This window comes from Papio anubis, chromosome 11, assembly GCF_008728515.1.
Source record: "Papio anubis isolate 15944 chromosome 11, Panubis1.0, whole genome shotgun sequence".
NCBI lineage: Eukaryota > Metazoa > Chordata > Mammalia > Primates > Cercopithecidae > Papio > Papio anubis.
Window position 1 is genome coordinate 50214633 of NC_044986.1, and position 20135 is coordinate 50234767.

At 35.9% G+C, this 20135-nt stretch overlaps 1 protein-coding gene across 7 annotated transcripts in view; it reads right to left on the reverse strand.

Moving 5' to 3' along the window:
• Nucleotides 1–20135, reverse strand: part of PCDH15 (protocadherin related 15) — a 914927-nt gene that overhangs the window by 266192 nt on the left and 628600 nt on the right. For all 7 annotated transcript variants that reach the window (XM_031652624.1, XM_031652623.1, XM_031652622.1 and 4 more), the window contains one exon: nt 10398–10491. In XM_031652624.1, the coding sequence (XP_031508484.1) occupies nt 10398–10491 (94 nt within the window). The remainder of the gene's footprint in view (nt 1–10397; nt 10492–20135) is intronic.

The window sequence follows — 20135 nt, forward strand, 5'->3', positions numbered from 1 at the left end:
GCTTGCAGTGAACTGAGATCTTGACACTGTGCTCTAGCTTGGGCAACAGAGCGAGACTCCGTCTCAAAAAAAAAAAAAGGAAAAAAAAAGAAAACTCTATATGTTGAATATTAATGACTTATATATATATGATTTGCAAATATTTTCTCCAATTTTTATGTTGCTTTTATATTCTGTGCCTTTGACCTCTTTACAAAATCAGAAATTCCAATTTGTCTAATTTTATTTATTTATTTACATCCATTCTTCCTTCTCCATTCCAGATCTATTCCCTTTTGTCCTTCTTCCTTCTGCTGTCTGGCTATTTATTTTATTTATTTCCTTTATTTAATTACTATGTTCTAATTTTAAATTACTACTTGTTTATTATATATATGTATACATTATTTTATGTTGGTGTGCTGCCTTTCCATTAACTTATCATTTTATATTCATTATATCTCCCTAATGCTATCCCTCCCCCTTCCCCCCACCCACAGGCCCCAGTGTGTAATGTTCCAGATTCCTGTGTGTGTTCTGTTGTTTAATTCCATATGACTGAGAACATGTGGTGTTTGATTTTCCGTTCTTGCAATAGTTTGCTGAGGAATGATGGTTTCAGCTGCATTCCATTTCCTACAAAGGACGTGAGACTCGATTTCTTTTTTTATGGCTGCATAGGCATTCAAAACGGTATATACCCATATTTTTCGCCAATCCAGTCTCTGTCATTGATGGACATTTGGGTTGGTTCCAGGTCTTTGCTATTGTGAATAGTGCTGCAATAAACATATGTGTGCATATGTCTTTATACCAACATGATTTATAAGCACGGGTATATCCAGTAGTAATGGGATGGTTGGGTGTGTTTCCAGTTCTACCACATCTTTGAGGAATAGCCACACTGGCTCTTCCAATAGTTAGACTGATTTACAATCCCACCAACAGTGTAAAAGTGTTCCTATTCTCCACATCCTTTCCAGTACCTGTTGCTTCCTGAATTTATGGTGATCATCATTCTAACTGGTGTGAGATGGTATCTGCTCTGGATTTGATTTACCATTTCTCTGATGGCTAGTGATGATGAACATTTTTCATGTCTGTTGGCTGCACAAAGATGTTTTAAGTGTCTGTTCATATCCTTTGCCATTTTGATTTATTTTGTTTCTTTTGTTCTTACCAAATTTGTTTTAGCAGGTTCTTTGTTGGTTCTGGATGGTATTAGGTCAGCACAGCCAGGATGTAGAATCAGATTGCAAAATTTTCTCCCATTCCAGATTGCCTGTTCACTCTGATGGTAGTTTCTTTTTACCTTGTGCAGAAGCTCTTTAGTTTAATTAAGTCCCATTTGTCAATTTTGGCTTTTATTGCCATTGCTTTGGTGTTTAGACATGGAAGTCCTTGCCATGCCTATGTCCCTGAATGAGTATTGCCTAAGTTTCTTCTAGGAGTTTATAGTTTTAAGTCCCTAACATTTAAGTCTCTAATCCATCTAGATTAGTTTTTTTTTATTATAAAAGGTGTAAAGGAAGGGATCAATTTCCAGCTTTCTACATGTAGTAGCCAGTTTTTCCCAGCACCATTTATTAAATGGGAGTCCTTTCCCCATTCTTATTTTCTCAGGTTTGTCAAGATCAGATAGTTGTAGATGTGGTATTATTTCGAGGGGCTCTGTTCTGTTCAATTTGGTCTATATCTCTCTGTTTTGGTACAAATTACCACAATGCTGTTTTGGTCACTATAGCGTATGGTTTGAGTCAAGGTGGCGTAATGCCTCCAGCTTGTTCTTTTTGCCTTAGAGTTGTCTTGGCAATGTGGGGTCTTTTTTGGTTCCATATGAACTTAATCAGTTTTTTCCAATTCTGTGAAGAAAGTCATTGGTAGCTTAATAGGGATGGCATTGAATCTATAAATTACATTGGGCAGTATGACCATTTTCACGATATTGATTCTTCCTATCTATGAGCATGGAATGTTCTTCCATTTGTTTGTGTCCTCCTTTATTTCATTGAGCAGTGGTTGGTAGTTCTCCCTGAAGGGGTCCTTCACATCCCTTTAAGTTGGATTCCTAGGTATTTTATTCTCTTTGATGGTACTGTGAATGGCAGTTCACTCATGATTTGGCTCTCTGTTTGTCTGTTATTGAATGTTATTGAAAGAATGCTTGTGATTTTTGCACATTGATTTTTTATCCAGAGACTTTGCTGAAGTTGCTTATCAGCTTAAGGAGATTTTGGGCTGAGATGATGGGGTTACAATCACGTCATACAATCATGTCATCTGCAAACAGGGACAATTTGACTTCCTCTTTTCCTAATTGAATACCCTTTATTTCTTTCTTCTGCCCGATTGCCCTGTCCAGAACTTCCATCACTATGTTGAATAGGACTGGTGAGAGAAGGCATCCTTGTCTTGTGCCAGTTTTCAAGGGGAATGCTTCTAGTTTTTGCCCATTCAGTGTGATATTGGGTCTGTCATAAATAGCTCTTATTATTTTGAGATACATCCCATCAATACTGAATTTATTGAGAGTTTTTAGCATGAAGAGCTGTTGAATTTTCTTTCTGCATCTATTGACACAATCATGTGGTTTTTGTCCTTGGTTCTGTTTATATGCTGGATTATGTTTATTGATTTTTGTATGTTAAACCAGCCTTGCATCCCAGGGATGAAGCCCACTTGAATCATGGTGGATAAGCTTCTTGATGTGCTGCTGGATTTGGTTTGCCAGTATTTTATTGAGGATTTTTGCATTGATGTTCATCAGGCATATTGGTCTAAAATTCTCTTTTTTTGATGTGTCTCCACCAGGCTTTGGTATCAGGATGATGTAGGCCTCATAAAATGAGTTAGGGAGGATTCCCTCTTTTCTATTGATTGGAATAGTTTCAAAAGGAATGGTACCAGCTCCTCCTTTTACCTCTGGTAGAATTCGATTGTGAAACCATCTGATCCTGGACTTTTTTTGGTTGGTAGGCTATTAATTATTGCCTCAATTTCAGAGCCTGTTATTGGTCTATTCAGGGATTCAACTTCTTCCTAGTTTAGTCTTGGGAGAATTTATGTGCCCAGGAATTTATCGATTTCTTCCAGGTTTTCTAGTTTATTTGTGTAGAGGTGTTTACAGTATTATCTGATGGTAGTTTGTATTTCTGTTGGGTCGTTGATGATATTCCCTTTATCATTTTTTATTGTGTCTATTTGATTCTTCTCTTTTTTATTCTTTATTAGTCTTGCTAGTGGTCTATCAATTTTGTTGATCTTTTCGAAAATCTAGCTCCTGGATTCATTGATGTTTTGAAGAGTTTTTTGTGTCTCTATCTCCTTCAGTTCTGCTCTGATCTTAGTTATTTTTTGCCTTCTGCTAGCTTTTGAATGTGTTTGCTCTTGCTTCTCTAGGTCTTTTAATTGTGATGTTAGGGTATCAATTTTATATCTTTCCTGCTTTCTCTTGTGAACATTTAGTGCTATAAATTTCCCTCTACACACTGCTTTAAATGTGTCCCAGAGATTCTGGTATGTTGTGTCTTTGTTCTCATTGGTTTCAAAGAACATCTTTATTTCTGCCTTCATTTTATTATGTACCCAGTAGTCATTCAGGAGTGGGCTGTTCAGTTTCCGTGTAGTTGAGTGGTTTTGATTGAGTTTCTTATTCCTGAGTTCTAGTTTGATTGTACTGTGGTCTGAGAGATATTTTGTTATAATTTATGTTCTTTTACATCTGCTGAGGAGTGCTTTACTTCCAACTATGTCGTCAGTTTTGGAATAAGTGTGATATGGTGCTGAGAAGAATGTATATTCTGTTGATTTGGGGTGGAGAGTTCCATAGATGTCTATTAGGTCAGCTTGGTGCAGAACTGAGTTTAATTCCTGGATATCCTTGTTAACTTTCTGTCTCGCTGTTCTGTCTAATGTTGAAAGTGGGGTGTTAAATTCTCCCATTATTATTGTGTGGGAGTTTAAGTCTCTTTGTAAGTCTCTAAGGACTTGCTTTATGAATCTGGGTGCTCCTGTATTGGGTGCATATATATTTAGGATAGTTAGCTTTTCTTGTTGAATTGATCCCTTTACCATTATGTAATGGCCTTCTTTGTCTCTTTTGATCTTTTTTGGTTTAATGTCTGTTCTAGCAGACACTAGGATTGCAACCCCTGCCTTTTTTTGTTTTCCATTTGCTTGATAGACCTTCCTCCATCCCTTTATTTTGAGCCTATGTGTGTCTCTGCATGTGAGATGGGTTTCCTGAATACAGCAAACTGATGGGTCTTGACTCTTTATCCAATTTGCTAATCTGTGTCTTTTAATTGGACCATTTAGTCCATTTACATTTAAGGTTAATATTGTTATGTGTGAATTGGTTTCTGTCATTATAATGTTAGCTGGTTATTTTGCTTGTTATCTGTTGCAGTTTCTTCCTAGCATTGATGGTCTTTACATTTTGGCATGTTTTTGCAGTGGCTGGTACCAGTTGTTCCTTTCCATGTTTAGTGCTTCCTTCAGGATTTCTTCTAGGTCTGGCCTAGTGGTGACAAAATCTCTCAGCACTTGCTTGTCTGTAAAGGATTTTATTTCTCCTTCAATTATGGAACTTAGTTTGGCTGGATATGAAATTCTGGGTTGAAAATTCTTTTCTTTAAGAATGGTGAATATTGGCCCCCACTCTCTCTGGCTTGTAGAGTTTCTGTTGAGAGATCCACTGTTAGTCTGACTGGTAATGCGACCTTTCTCTCTGGCTGCCCTTAACATTTTTTCCTTCATTTCAACTTTGGTGAATCTCACAATTATGTGTCTTGGAGTTGCTCTTCTCGAGGAGTATCTTTGTGGCATTCTCTGTATTTCCTGAATTTGAATGTTGGCCTGCCTTGCTAGGTTGGGGAAGTTCTCCTGGATAATATCCTGCAGAATGTTTTCCAACTTGGTTCCATTCTCCCCATCACTTTCAGGTACACCAATCAGACATAGATTTGGTCTTTTCACATAGTCCCATATTTCTTGGAGCCTTTGTTCTTTTCTTTTTAATCTTTTTTTCCCCTAAACTTCTCTTCTCACTTCATTTCATTCATTTGATCTTCAATCACTGATACTCTTTCTTCCAGATGATTGAATCGGTTACTGAAGCTTGTGCATTTGCCACGTAGTTCTCATGCCATGGTTTTCAGCTCTATCAGGTCATTTAAGGACTTCTCTACATTGGTTATTCTAGTTAGCCATTCATCAAATCTTTTTTCAAAGTTTTTAGCTTCTTTGCAATGCGTTCAAACTTCCTCCTTTAGCTCTGAGAAGTTTGATCATCTGAAGTCGTCTTCTCTCAACTAGTCAAAATCATTCTCCATCCAGCTTTGTTCTATTGCTGGCGGGAGCTGCATTCCTTTGGAGGGGGAGAGGCGGTCTGATTTTTTGGTACCAGCTTTTTCTGCTCTGTTTTTCCCCATCTTTGTGGTTTTATCTACCTTTGGTCTTTGATGATGGTGACCTACAGATGGTGTTTTGGTGTGGATGTCCTTTCTCTTTGTTAGTTTTCTTTCTAACATTCAGGATCCTCAGCTGCAGGTTTCTTGGAGTTTGCTGGAGGTTCACTCCAGACCGTGTTTGCCTGGGTATCAGCAGCGGAGGCTGCAGAAGAGTGAATATTGCTGAACAGTAAATGTTGCTGCCTGATTGTTCCTCTGGAAGCTTCGTCTCAGAGGGGCACCCGGCCGTGTGAGGTGTGAGGTGTCAGTCTGTCCCTGGGGGGAGTGTCTCCCAGTTAGGCTACTCGGGGGTCAGGGACCCACTTGAGCAGGCAGTCTGTCCGTTCTCAGATCTCATATGTTGTGCTGGGAGAACCACTACTCTCTTCTAAGCTGTCAGACGGGGACTTTTAAATCTGCAGAGGTTTCTGCTGCCTTTTGTTTGGCTATGCCCTGTCCCCAGAGGTGGAGTCTACAGAGAAGGGCAGCCCTCCTTGAGCTGCAGTGGACTCCACCCAGTTGACTTCCCTGCCGCTTTGTTTGCTACTCAAGCCTCTCCTTGTGGTTGGGTGCCCCTCCCCAGCCTCGCTGCTGCCTTGCAGTTAGATCTCAGACTGCTGTGCTAGCCAATGAGGGGGAGGCTCCACGTGGGCATGTGGGACCCTCTGAGGTCAGAGCGTGGGATGTAATCTCCTGGTGTGCCTTTGCTATGACCCTTGGTAAGGAGTGCAGTATTATTAGGGTGGGAGTGACCCAATTTTCCGGAGTGTTGTGTGTCTCGGTTTCCCTTGGCTGGGAAGAATTCCCCTTCCCTTAGGCTGGGTGCAGGTGGCCCGGCTGCCTCAGCACAGCTCTCAGTCAGTGGGCTGCACTCACTGTCCTGAACCCACTGTCTGACATGCCCCAGTGAGATAAACCTGGCACCCCAGTTGGAAATGCAGAAATCACCCATCTTCTGTGTTGCTCACATTGGGAGCTTGAGGCTGGAGCTCTTCCTATTCAGACCCCAATTTGTCTATTTTTTGTTATTGTTGTCTGCGTTTTTTGGGTCATAACTAATAAATCCCTGACAAATCCAATGTAATGAAGCTTTTGCCTTATGTTTTCTTCTAAGAGTTCTATAGACTTAGTTATCATTTTAGGTAATGAATCACTTTTGAGTTTGTTTTTGCATATGATGTTAGATAAGGGTCCAACTGCATTAGTTTGCATGTAGAATTATCATGGCACCCATCTTAAAAATTATTTGACCAATTAAGTTAATGTTTATTTTTGGGATTCTCTATTAAATTACATTGGCCTGTATTTCTGTTTTTATGCTAGTACTACTCTGTTTTGAGTACTATAGCTTTGTAGTAAGTTTGAAACCAGGAAGTACAAGTTCTCCAGCTTTGTTATTTACTTTTCTTTTTGGCTATCTGGGGTCCCTTGAAATTTTAAGGATAAGTTTTAGAATATGTTTGATTTTTAAAAAAAAAAAATTTCTACAAATAGCATCATTGGGATTTTAATAGAAATTGCAGTGAATCTGTAGATTGCTTGGGAGAGTATTAACATTTTAACAATATTAAGTCGTCCCATCCATGAACATGGGATACATTTCAATTTAGTTATATTTAATTTATTTCAAAAATGTTTGGTAGTTTTCATTATATAAGTCTTTGATCTCCCTGGTTAAGTTAATTCTTGAGTATTTTATTCTTTTTGATGCTATTGTAAATTGAATTGTTTTCTTAATAGTTTTAGCTCATTCATTTTCAATCTATGAAAATGCAAATGATTTTGTGTGCTGATTTTTTATTCTGATACTTTGCAAAATTTCTTAGTTCCAACATTTGTGTACATGTGTGCAAACATGAAACATGTGTGTATGGAGTCATTAAAGTTTTCTATATGCAAACTCATATCACCTCTAAACAGAGATAGCTTTACTTCTTCCTTTTCAAATTGGATCTTTCTCTATCTCTGTCTCTGTCTCTTTCTTTTTTTGCCTAATACCTCTGGTGAGGACCTCTGATACTATGTTGAATATAAACGGTAAAAGTAGATACCTTGGTCTGAATCTTCAAAAAAATTAGAATCTAAAAAGTATAGTTTTATCTGTACCCTGATAGCTTAAAAAAATAATTACACAAGATATGCAAGTTATACAGATTTTTCAACTATCATTAACAAAGTAAACTTAGAAAAGGAAAGTCAAATCAAACTTTCTTCATATTGTCTACAAATAAGCTCACAATGACCAACAGAATGTGACCTCCTATCTCCCTCATGCCCATTTTGAGGTGGTAGAAAAAGCGTATTCTCATGATAAAATTTTCAAACTCATCCTGGCAATTTGTTTCACACAAATTGCTTGTCACCATTTTGATTTAAATAAATTCCATCCATCTGTCTGTGTTTATCAAATATTTGTTTTAAACCACATGATTCTTAAGTTTAAAAGATTAATTTTACTGTAATTACTAAATAGTTAGATAAGAAAAGTGCTATTAAGACATGAGAATATTATTTTTATATAATCACTTTTTTTCTTCAGGATCCCACTGTGTATGCTTACATATAAGTATATCCCTAAAATTATATAAATGATGAAATTAACTGAATAAACTTTTGTTTGAAATCTAAATGCTTTATACTCTACTGATATTCTCATTAAAACTTTAGAAATGAACACAAAATTTACTCAAAAAATCAGAATTTTTTTTTTTTTTTTTTTTTGAGACAGAGTCTCACTCTGTCACCCAGGCTGGAGTGCAGTGGCTCAATCTGGGCTCACTGCAAGCTCCGCCTCCCAGGTTTATGCCATTCTCCTGCCTCAGTCTCCTGAGTAGCTGGGACTACAAAAAAAATCAGAATTTTAAAGGGAAATGAAACCTGAGTGATTATAAGAATGTTAGAATGAGGACCTAGAAATGCTAAGTGTCCTGTTCAAGGAGAATTAAGATATACAAATAAATTACTGAACAATGAACTAGGGAGAACAAAACTGCTAATTTTAACCAGAACTTATTTTGGTTTTAAGTAGGCAAAGATATTATTAGTAGATTGTGACTATTTTCCTTCCATCTGTTTCCTTGTCTAAGAAATTTTAAGGACAGAGTTAAAATGTTCTAGCTAATATTACTGCCATTAGTTTCTGATCTATAATGTGACATATTTCAAAGCTATGTATTATCTTTTCGTTTTTTCCTATTCTAATGGTTGACCTGAATGCTCTTTCTTAATTTCACTTCACTGTAATTATACCTCTTACTCTATGCCAAATAATTTCTCCTTCTCCTCCTTAGAATATTTTCTCTCACTTATTGCCTAGATGAGTTACCCTCTAAACTTCCATCATAAGTCAAGTTCTTCAATTCCTTCCTCTAGAAACTCTCTCACTGACTTCTTTATATACATCTGACACAGACATACTATAATAATTTAGGACAGGCTGGGTGCAGCAGCTCATGCCTGTAACCCCAGCACTTTGGGAGGCCAAGGCGGGTGGATCATCTTAGGTCAGGAGTTCGAGACCAGCCTGGCCAACGTGGTGAAACCCTGTCTCTACTAAAAATACAAAAGTTAGCCAGGCGTGGTGGCACCTGCCTATAATCCCAGCTACTTGGGAGGCTGAGGCAGGAGAATCGCTTGAACCTGGCAGGCAGAGAGGTTACAGTGAGCCAAGATGTCTCCATTGCTCTCCAGCCTGGGCAACAAGAGTGAAACTTCATCTCAAAAAATAATAATAATAATTAGGTGCATTGCCTATATAAAAATTAACCATAGGTTTTATTTACTTTTCTATCATATTAGTACCTGCTATTATCTTCACTGTTTCCTAAAACTGTTCTGTATATTTTATTATATGTATATATATGTTTGTTTATGTAATATATCAAAAATGTTAAATAGCTTACTATGGACAGATTGCAATTACCAAATTTAATTATTTCTATTTATCTCACTTTAGTTAAGAAAACTATTCGGGCATCAATTTTATATTTTTTATTGTAATAAAATCTCAGAAATCCTCCGAAAATAAATGTGAAGAGTACATTATTGCATACTTTCAGCCAATGTATTATATAGATTAAAGAAATCATTTCAAGGAACCAGGAGATATGCTGATATTTAAATTGAGTGAGCCTTGCTTATCAATCTGTACTGGGTTTGGAATTATTTCTAGACAATAGCATTGAGTTGACACATAAACACCTGATTAAAAAAAAAAAAAAAAAAAAAAGAATCACCTAACACATGGCGTAGAAATGGTGAATATAATTATTAACAAAGGTAATATTACAGTACATAGAAAGCGGGATGCTGGTGGTTGTGGATGAGATAGTTCAAATAATACAGACAAGTGATTTTAAAGCAGTTCAGAATGTCTAACAATTTTTTTTTTTTTTTTTAACTTTTAAAAGTGAGTTTTAGGTCTAACGGAAGTAGAATTTATCTTCTTTGGAATTATAAGCCCATTTAAACTACTTAGATAACCAAAAGTTACTTAGGATTCTTACTGCTACTTACAAATGCCTGTGGAATCAAGCAAATCACTTTCCTAAGTGCTTGAAGATATTATCCACAAAATCCACTCTTCCTCCCTGACCCTTAATAAAACGATGCTAAGTGAAACAGGTTCCAACATAATAAACTGCCAGAATACATTTCATGGTGCAGTGCAAATGACAGACACAATGGAATACCTGTTAGAATAGAGTAGATTTCATTTTCCCTACAAATTAGGTGAGAATGCTGATCTCAAGTATCTGCTCTGTCAAGTTAAAGGTTGCAGCACATTAACAAATTCAGAGTATAGGTGCATGTATAAATAGCCTGTTGAAGAAAAGAGCACCACTTCTAGTAATTATAAGAAGTTGCTCCATGTGAAAAACATTAATTCATGTATGTAATAAATTGTTTAAGACTCTCTCAGTTTCCTTAATACTATCTTTAAAACCATTTCCCACAGAGCATACTCACCCCATCTGGCCTGCCATCTGAAGCTGTGATGATCAGAATGTAGCGATCAGTGCTTTCCCTGTCCAGTGCTTTCCCTAAGGTTAGAATCCCCGTGCTAGTGACAAAACAAACAAACAAATAAGACAAAAAGAGATATTATGTCACAAGGAGAGTCTTCTTAGTATAGCGAATTACTCTTGATAGCTTTTTTTCCCCTCTCAGCAATCATAGCTTGAGTATTTTAGATATATAATACTAAGATTCATCCTGAAAATTCAAAATGGCTTTTAAGGCTGTCAAATTTCTTAGCAGTAGCCATGAAACTGACACTAAACTGATTTCCTACCTTCCGGGAAACAAAACACAACAAAACTGTGCTTAATTCATTCCAGGAAGAACAGTATCTATCTTGTTTTTGATTCTTTCAAGAGAAAAGACTTCATTATTCCTTATCAGTCTCAGAATTCTTTGAGACAAGGAATGATTTCTTATAACCAATCTATATCACCTCCCAATTTACGTCATATATATGTCTATTATGAAAATGCAAAAACCCATCTAAATTTTATCTCTGAAAAACTCTATGGAAAAAAGTTTTTCTTTTTTTCTTAATTTTAAAATAACAGAGGCCCTTTGTACAAAATTAGAAAATAGAATTTTTTAAATTACAGAAATTATGTTTTATGTAATGTTTCTTTTTGTACTTTATTATAACCACATTTAAATATATTATTGTTTCAGAAGAAGAATCATTCTGCATATTTTACAGTTTTTAAGAAAAGTATATTAGAATTCATGTTCTCATTTTATAATTTGTTTGAAACCCCTTTTGTGGCTACACTAACAATTTTAGTACTTTGTTACTCTTTGGAAATTTAGCTGTTTCTTAATTTAACTGATGTATAATGAGAGATTAACAGCACTTGGGAAAATTATTGTACTTAGAATATTTTTAATGCTTATTCCTTACCTTTTCACTGTTCAGAATAAATGTTTCCAAATATTTAAGACTTTATTCACCCATGTAATTTATAACAGTTTGGCTATTTGTATGGCTCTCTAATGTAGGTTCTATATTTATTTCTTAGATTTTACAATCTGATATTGTACACATTTTAATTGAGCCTAACAAGCATCCACTGTGTAGGAGAGTTTATCTGAATATAATGAGACATTAAAATATTTATGAAGTCCAGCCAGGCGCAGTTGCTCACGCCTGTAATCCCAGCACTTTGGAAGGCCAAGGTGGGTGGATCATGAGGTCAGGAGATTGAGACCAAACTGGCTAACACAGTGAAACCCCATCTCTACTAAAACTACAAAAAAAAAAAAAAAAAAAAAAAAAAATAGCTGGGCGTGGTGGTTGGCGCCTGTAGTTCCAGCTACTCAGGAGGCTGAGACAGCAGAATGGCGTGAACCCGGGAGGCAGAGCTTGCAGTGAGCCAAGATCGTGCCACTGCACTCCAGCTTGGGCGACTGAGCGAGACTCCATCTCAAAAAAAAAAAAAAAAAAAAAAAAAAAAAAAAATTATCAACTCCAAAATATAAATTGTTTCTGATGAATAAGTGTTTTTAAGGTAAGTGCTTTTATTGTAAAGGAAATTTAAACAATTCATATCACATATGGTAGTTGAGTACAGTCAAAGCCAATGAATCAAAATAAGAATCACAGTTACTCCATTTTGTTTATTATGTTGTAATGGTTGACATGGATTTTTTGAAAAGTTCTGAACATATGGCATGCCCATGAAAAACAGTTTTTTGTTTTTTTTTTTTTTGCTTCCTGTACATTTTATAAATGCTTTGTCAAAATAATTGAAAACCAGTTCCCAGAGCATGTTCACAACAATTAAGTTTGGACCAGCTTCCTACACTATAGAGGGTCCAGATAATCCCATTTTTAAATGACATTAGATGAGAAAAGTAAGACACATATTTCTTCTGAGGCTTATTCACAAGTATCTTAAGAAACAGGAAATCTGAAAACCTAGCCATAGTATAATAAGAGAAAGAAAGAAAATTGAGTTACCATTTTCATTTTGTTTCTTTTCTCAGTTAATTCTCTATATTCCTCATTGTACATTAAATTAGAAAATTACTAAAAAGTATATTGCATATTTACGATGAATTACAAAACTGTCTGTGATAACTGAGTTGATTTACTACCTTCCAGGAAACAAAACATAACAAAACTTTGCTTAATTCATTCCAGGACGAACGATATATATCTTGTTTTTGATTATTTCAAGAGAAAAGATCCATTATTCCTTAGCATATTCAGAATTCTTTGAGACAAGGAATGGTTTCTTATAAATAATCTATGTTGCCTCCCAACTGTACATAGTATTTGGAATATATATATACACACACACACACACACTCTATATATATTCTATATATACTATTTAGAATATATAATACTATATGTATTATTCCAAAAATACTATATGCTGTATACAATACAGTATACAGTATATCCATACTTAGGGATATTTTGAACACAAACAGCTAATTGTGTATTATCTGGTGATTATTATGGAGGTAGTTTTTATGTAATATGCAGGCCTTATGATTCAATGTTGTAGGCAGTTATGTGGTATATTTGGGCAATGCAGAAGGGGAGAAAAACAGGCAGTGCATTTTGGGACTCATAGCTGAAATACTAGTTTGTGGGTATACATGTGCATCCTTTTATTAAATCCGAGAAATAGCTCACAAAACGTCTTATTACCAGCTAGATGGAGGCTATCAGGCCAGGATACATTGGGGTACATTTAGTAATGCAATATACCTTATAAGTTTACGTATTAAAAATATATAAGCTTCTTCAAAGCATCAATACCAGTGCTACTTAAATTACATAGGATTGAAAATACATTTCCCAGGAGTGATGTCAACAGAAATGGAGAAGACAGCTCCAAGAGATCAAAAAATCACATCAAAAAAATCGCAATTAAGCGGGGACCTTAAAAAGCAAATTTGACAAAACTCTGGAAAACAGTCACAGGTTTATAGCAACTGGATGAAGGCAGAATTTCTTTTAAAAAAAGGTAGATCAAAAAATCAGTGAACATTCCCAGTGTGACACCATGGTCTTTGTTTCTGGATGGAGCAGAGCTATCCTTATTCACAAAGAATGCAGGGGTCTATTCTAATCTGTCTGGAGACTGCATGAAGGAGTGACACATGGTACTTATTCTGGTTTCATCAAACTTGGAAATCACTCAAGGCAGAAAAGCAGTGGGCATTCCAAAGAAACATTGTAGGCAGGGGATAGCCCACAACCACCTGAGGCATACAATAGAGTGCCAAAAACTTGCCAGGAAAGTCTGGGTAAATAGTTGCATGGAAAAGTCAGGCACTCAAAAGTGTACTGAGGAATACAAAACAATAAATATAATTGAGAATTCATAAATACACCCATACATCTACAGTCAATTGATTTTCAACAAGAATGCCAAGATCATTCAATAAGAAAGAATAGTCTTGTCAACAAGTGGCACTGGAACAAATGGAAATCTATATGTAAAAGAATTAAGTTAGACTATTCACTTCATACACAACTATTAACTCAAAATGGATCAATGATTTTTCTAAATACAAGAATTGAAACCTGTAAACAACTCTTAGATAAAAACTAGAGGTAAATATTTATAATCTTGGGTTTGGCCATGGGTTCTTAGATATGACACCAGATGCACAGGAAGCAGAGGAAATAATAGAGATACTGAACTTTGTCAAAACACACACACACACACACACACACACACACACACACAAAACAAAACAAAAAAAAACCCTTTTGTGCATCAAGGAACATTGTCGAGAAAGTTAAAAAAAAAAAACAAAAAACCACACACACACACATATAACTGGCGAAAATACTTACAAATCACATCTTTTTTCTTATTTCCAGAATATATAAAGTCTTATTTCCAGAATATATAAAGGATTACACAACTTAACATCAAAAAGAAATCTCATTTTAAAAAACGGCAAAAGACTCAAATACACGTTTTTTCCAAAGAAGATATAGAAGATACACAAACAATCAAAAAGCATATGAAAACATGTCATTTTATGCAAATGAAAACCCACAACAAAGTATCACTTCACACTCACTATGATAATTGTATTTTTTAAAAAGAAACTAACCCCCACTACTAACAACAACAAAAAAAGAAAGTAAGTGTTGGCAAAAATGTGAATAAATCAGAATCCTCATATATATCTGATGGGAATATAAAATGCTTCAATCACTGTGGAAAACAGTTGACAGTTCCTCAAATGGTTAAAAACACATAATTACACTATTCCCCAGCATATCTCTTGGGTATATACTTTAAAAAGCTGAACGCAGGTACTTAAATACATGTATGTATATGTTCACAGCAGCAGTATTTGTAATACCGAAAGGTAGAAAAACAGCTTAAATGTCTGTCAATTTATGAATAGGTAAACAAATTGTTGTATATGCATGCAATGGAATATTATGTAGTCATGAAAAGTAGTGACCTACTTACACATGTTGCAACACAGATGAATCTTGGAAACATTATGCTACAAAAAAGAAGCTAGACGCAAATAATCACACATTGTATGATTCCATTTGTGTAGAATATCCAAAGTAGGTACTTTGAAGCCAGCACACAGATTGGTGGTTGCCAGGGGCTAAGGGAAATAAGGAATAGGGAGTAACTGCTAAATGGATTCAGATTTCTATTTGGAGTGATGAAACTGTTTTAGAACTAGACAGAGTTAATAGTTGCATGAGTTCTGAATCTCCTAAACACCACTGAATTGTTCACTTCAAAATGGTTAATTTTATGCTATGTGGATTTTGCCTCAATTATATAAATTATATTGCAGAGAATTTTCCATTACCAAGCTTTTGAGCTATGTTCCTGAAACATATTTTGCTTGGCATACTCAAATTCTTTTAGAAAATAGGGTTTGCTTAACCATAAAAATGGTGTTCAAAAATAATTTGAAAATTTGGCCAGACGCGGGGGCTCACGCTTGTAATTCCAGCACTTTGGGTAGCTGAGGTGAGCAGATCACAAGGTCAGGAGATGGAGAGCATCCTGGCTAACACAGTGAAACTCCATCTCTTTTTGTTTTTTTATGTGCACTTTTTAAATTTTTTTGAGACGAAGTCTCACTCTGTTGCCCAGGCTATAATGCAATGGCATGATCTAGGCTCACTGCAACCTCCACCTCCCGAGTTCAAATGATTCTCTTGCCTCAGCCTCCTGAGCAGCTGGGATTACAGGTTCCTTGGGAAGCTTATTTGAAAGCTCTGTGCCATCAGTTTTCCCTTCTGTCAAATGGGAAAGTGAAATCCCATTTCTACTAAAAATACAAAAAATTAGCCGGGCGTGGTGGCGGATTCCTGTAGTCCCAGCTACTCGGGAGGCTGAGGGAGGAGAATCGCTTGAACCCAGGAGGCGGAGGTTGCAGTAAGCTGAGACCACACCACTGCCCTCCAACCTGGGCAACAGAACGAGACTCCATCTCAAAAAATAATAATAATAATAAAATAAATAAATAAATAAATAAATAAATAATCACCTGTACTCCCAGCTACTTGGGAGTACGTAAGCCTAGACGTTTGAGACTAGCCTGGGCCACAGAGTAATACTCAGTCTTAAAAAAATTAAACTTGGGAGGCCGAGACGGGCGGATCACAAGGTCAGGAGATCGAGACCATCCTGGCTAACCCGGTGAAACCCTGTCTCTACTAAAAAATACAAAAAACTAGCCGGGCGAGGTGGTGGGCGCCTGTAATCCCAGCTACTTGGGAGGCTGAGGCAGGAGAATGGCGTGAACCCGGGAGGCGGAGCTTGCAGTGACTCCGTCTCAAAAAAAAAAAAAAAAAAAAAAAAAAAAAAAAAAAAAAAAAATTAAACAAGGTAAATAGAAACTAATAGTGGGTATCTACTTCCAAACAAAACAAGCTACTGAATTTAAAACCTGCTTCTATAACTAACTGTTTTTCAAAATTCCATTGTTTATTAGGAAATACTGATGCAGCATCATTATAAACTAAGATTATCTCACATATTTAATGATATATAGGTTTTGCTTAATTAAAACTTTGTAAAAAATTCTACTGCTTGTGACTGAACATTTACACTTGCAAGTATCTGAGCCTTTGACAGATTTACGTTGTTGGGCACTGAGTTTTAGGCTTTATAATGATATTTAGAGAGATTAGAGTATACTTTAAAATGTATGGTTGTTTCAAGTTTGACATGGTGTTTCACATTAAATAGCAATTAGCAATTAACAAAAACATACTATAGAGGGAGCTGGGTATTGATAGCAGTTTGGGGAAAAACGATGGTGGCATGAACTAAGGTAGTAGAGTGAAGTGTGAGGAGTAGTTTGATTTGGGTTTATATTTTTAAAGTAGAGCTGAGCTGTCAGGGAATAAAATAAATATCATCTTTCTAATACATGAATCTTCAGTATAATCATAAAATTCAAACTGTTATGAAAAACATAATTGAGCATTACATTTAAAGTCAAAACAAATTAATCACCAAAGAAAAACATTAAAATGCTAGTGAAGAAAAAAAAAATTTTTATAAAGTTGTTCTTTTTAAAAAATTTTTTATTATTATACTTTAAGTTCTAGGGTACATGTGCACAATGTGCAGGTTTGTTACATATGTATACTTGTGCCATGTTGGTGTGTTGCGCCCATCAACTCGTCATTTACATCAGGTATAACTCCCAATGCAATCCCTCCCCCCTCCCCCTCCCCATAATAGGCCCTGGTGTGTGATGTCCCCCTTCCCGAGTCCAAGTGATCTCATTGTTCAGTTCCCACCTATGAGTGAGAACATGCGGTGTTTGGTTTTCTGTTCTTGCTATAGTTTGCCAAGAATGATGGTTTCCAGCTGCATCCATGTCCCCACAAAGGACACAAACTCATCCTTTTTTATGGCTGCATAGTATTCCATGGTGTATATGTGCCACATTTTCTCAATCCAGTGTGTCACTGATGGACATTTGGGTTGATTCCAAGTCTTTGCTGTTGTGAATAGTGCCGCAATGAACATACGTGTGCATGTGTCTTTATAGCAGCAAGATTTATAATCCTTTGGGTATATCCCCAGTAATGGGATGGCTGGGTCATACGGTACATCTAGTTCTAGATCCTTGAGGAATCACCATACTGTTTTCCACAGTGGTTGAACCAGTTTACAATCCCACCAACAGTGTAAAAGTGTTCCTATTTCTCCACATCCTCTCCAGCACCTGTTGTTTCCTGACTTTTTAATGATTGCCATTCTAACTGGTATGAGGTGGTAATCTCATTGTGGTTTTGATTATTTTAATAGAATTTGGACCGGAGATGGAGATAATTTTTGAAATTATCTTGTTTAGCACTGATTTTAAGTGTTGGCATCACAGATCCCATCCTTCAGAGATAACAACTCATAAATACTTGAGAGATGGCAATTCCTCAACCTCCCTTAAAAAATAACTATGACATTAGGCCATCATATTTATACGGGAAGTTTTCATATATCTTACTTAAACGTGTACTTATTTGTGGATGACTGCTGAGTGAATATTTGCTAAATCGTATGCCACTTTCAAGACAGACACTATGAAAAGATACTGGAATAGGGCATTACAGAATCATACAGATATGGCCACTTAATACATGGCACTGAATGATTTTTATAACCAATGTTTGTGATTTTCAAAAAACCAAGGTCTTTTCTTTAAAGACCCAGTTTCTTTCTTGGCTGTGTGACTAAGCCAATTTATTAAAATGATAATAATTCAGTACTTTGTAAGCCCATACTGACATTAAGATGATTATTCATTACTACTAATTTTTTTTAAAGAAATGCAAAAAAACTTTGGCATACTTTTATTTCATTAAAGAAAAGGAAAGTAATGGTATTATAATGATGCTTATTGGTATAATTTGCATTATAGCATAAAATAATGTGGTATTTAAAGTATACAATAGACATTTAAATATTTTTCATTTTGCTTTAAGATATAAAATATAACCCAAACATTATTTGCATATATTGAAGTATCTGATGAGGTAGAACATTGCTTATTTTTTTAGTGTACCTTTCTTAGTCCATTTGTGTTGCTATAAAGGAATACTTATGGCTGGATAATTTATAAAGAAAATGAGTATATTTGTCTCACAGTTCTACAGGCTGTACAAGAAGCATATTGCCAGCATCTGCTTCTGGTGAGGGGCAGAGAGTACTTCCACTCATGGCCAAAGGTGAAGGCCATGTGCAGAGATCATATGGTGAGAAAGGAAGCAAGAGAAGAGGGGTCATGCCAAGCTCTTTTTTTACAACCAGTTGTTGTGGGAACTAATAAAGCAAGAACTCATTCATTACCTTTGGTAACAAGCCATTCATACGCTGTTTGCCTTCATGACCCAAACAAATCCCATTAGGCTCCATCTCCAACATGGGGGATCAAATTTCATAATGAGGTTTGGAGTGTCAAATATTCAAACTATAGCAGTACCCGGATTGTTCAAATCCTTGAAAGTTATAGAGAAGTGATGGTGCAAATTTTTGAACATGAATCTCAGAAGTTTCAAAGAAGGTGGCAGTTGAAATGTCAGTTATTGTTCTCCATTTCAAATGCATTGAAATGTATTTCTACCGGTTCAGGTTACTCTGTAAATATCAATGGGAACAACAGCAATGAGGTGGTGGAAACAAAGTGACCATAGGATAGAAGGCAATGGGCCCAGTGTACGGGACCCTGAATCAAGAATGATCATCAAAAGGGATCACACAACCATTACGAGGACATGTTCTGCTTTAGTTTTCCTGGAAGCAGTTTGCGTCTTAAGGAGATATCTGTCCAGGTTGACCTAAGAGCTTTAACATTAAGAATCATGGTCAATTTAGACTAAAAGGATTTTGCATTGACATAATTTACACCTTTAAGAACCTCTGTAACCCAGCCATTATCTTTTTCATTCCAAATGCAGAGATGAGAGGAGCACTAGAGATACAGGAAAGCAGTGCATTTAGATAATTTATTTGGCAAAACCAGTAGCTCATTAGATTTCACAATCAGCAATTGAAAAATCTCTTGGCATCAAGGGAAAAACAGGAATGGAAATTCTTGAGAGACCTAGGCTTCCTGCTTACCAGAGAAAGTGAAAACTTCATTGTTGTCTTTTTCTTTTGCTGACAGCTTTATTAACATTTTAATTCAGATATCATAAAATCCACCAATTTAAAGGGTACAATTCAATGGTTTTTAGCATAATCACAGAGTAGTTCAATCATCACCATAATAAATTTTAGAACATTTTCAACACTGTATCTATTAACAGTCACTCTCCATTCTGTCCCACTCCTCATTTTCAGGCAATCATTGATCAACTTTTGTCTTATAGATGTGCCTATTATGAAAATTTTATACAAATGAAATAATATAACATGTACTCTTTTTGTGACTGACTTATTTCACTTAGCATAATATCTTCAAAGTTCATACCTGTTGTAGCATGTTTCAGTACCTCATTACCTTTCATTGATGAGTAATATTATATTATTACAGATAGGCAACATTTTGTTTATTCCTTCATCTGCAGATGGATATTTGACTTGTTTCCACTTTTGTACCATTATAAATAATTCTTTTATGAACTTTCTTTGTGCAAACTATTATGTAGATGCATGTCTTCATTTCTCCTGTATATGAACAGAATGCTCACTTATGCAGTAACTCTGTCTACCATTTGGA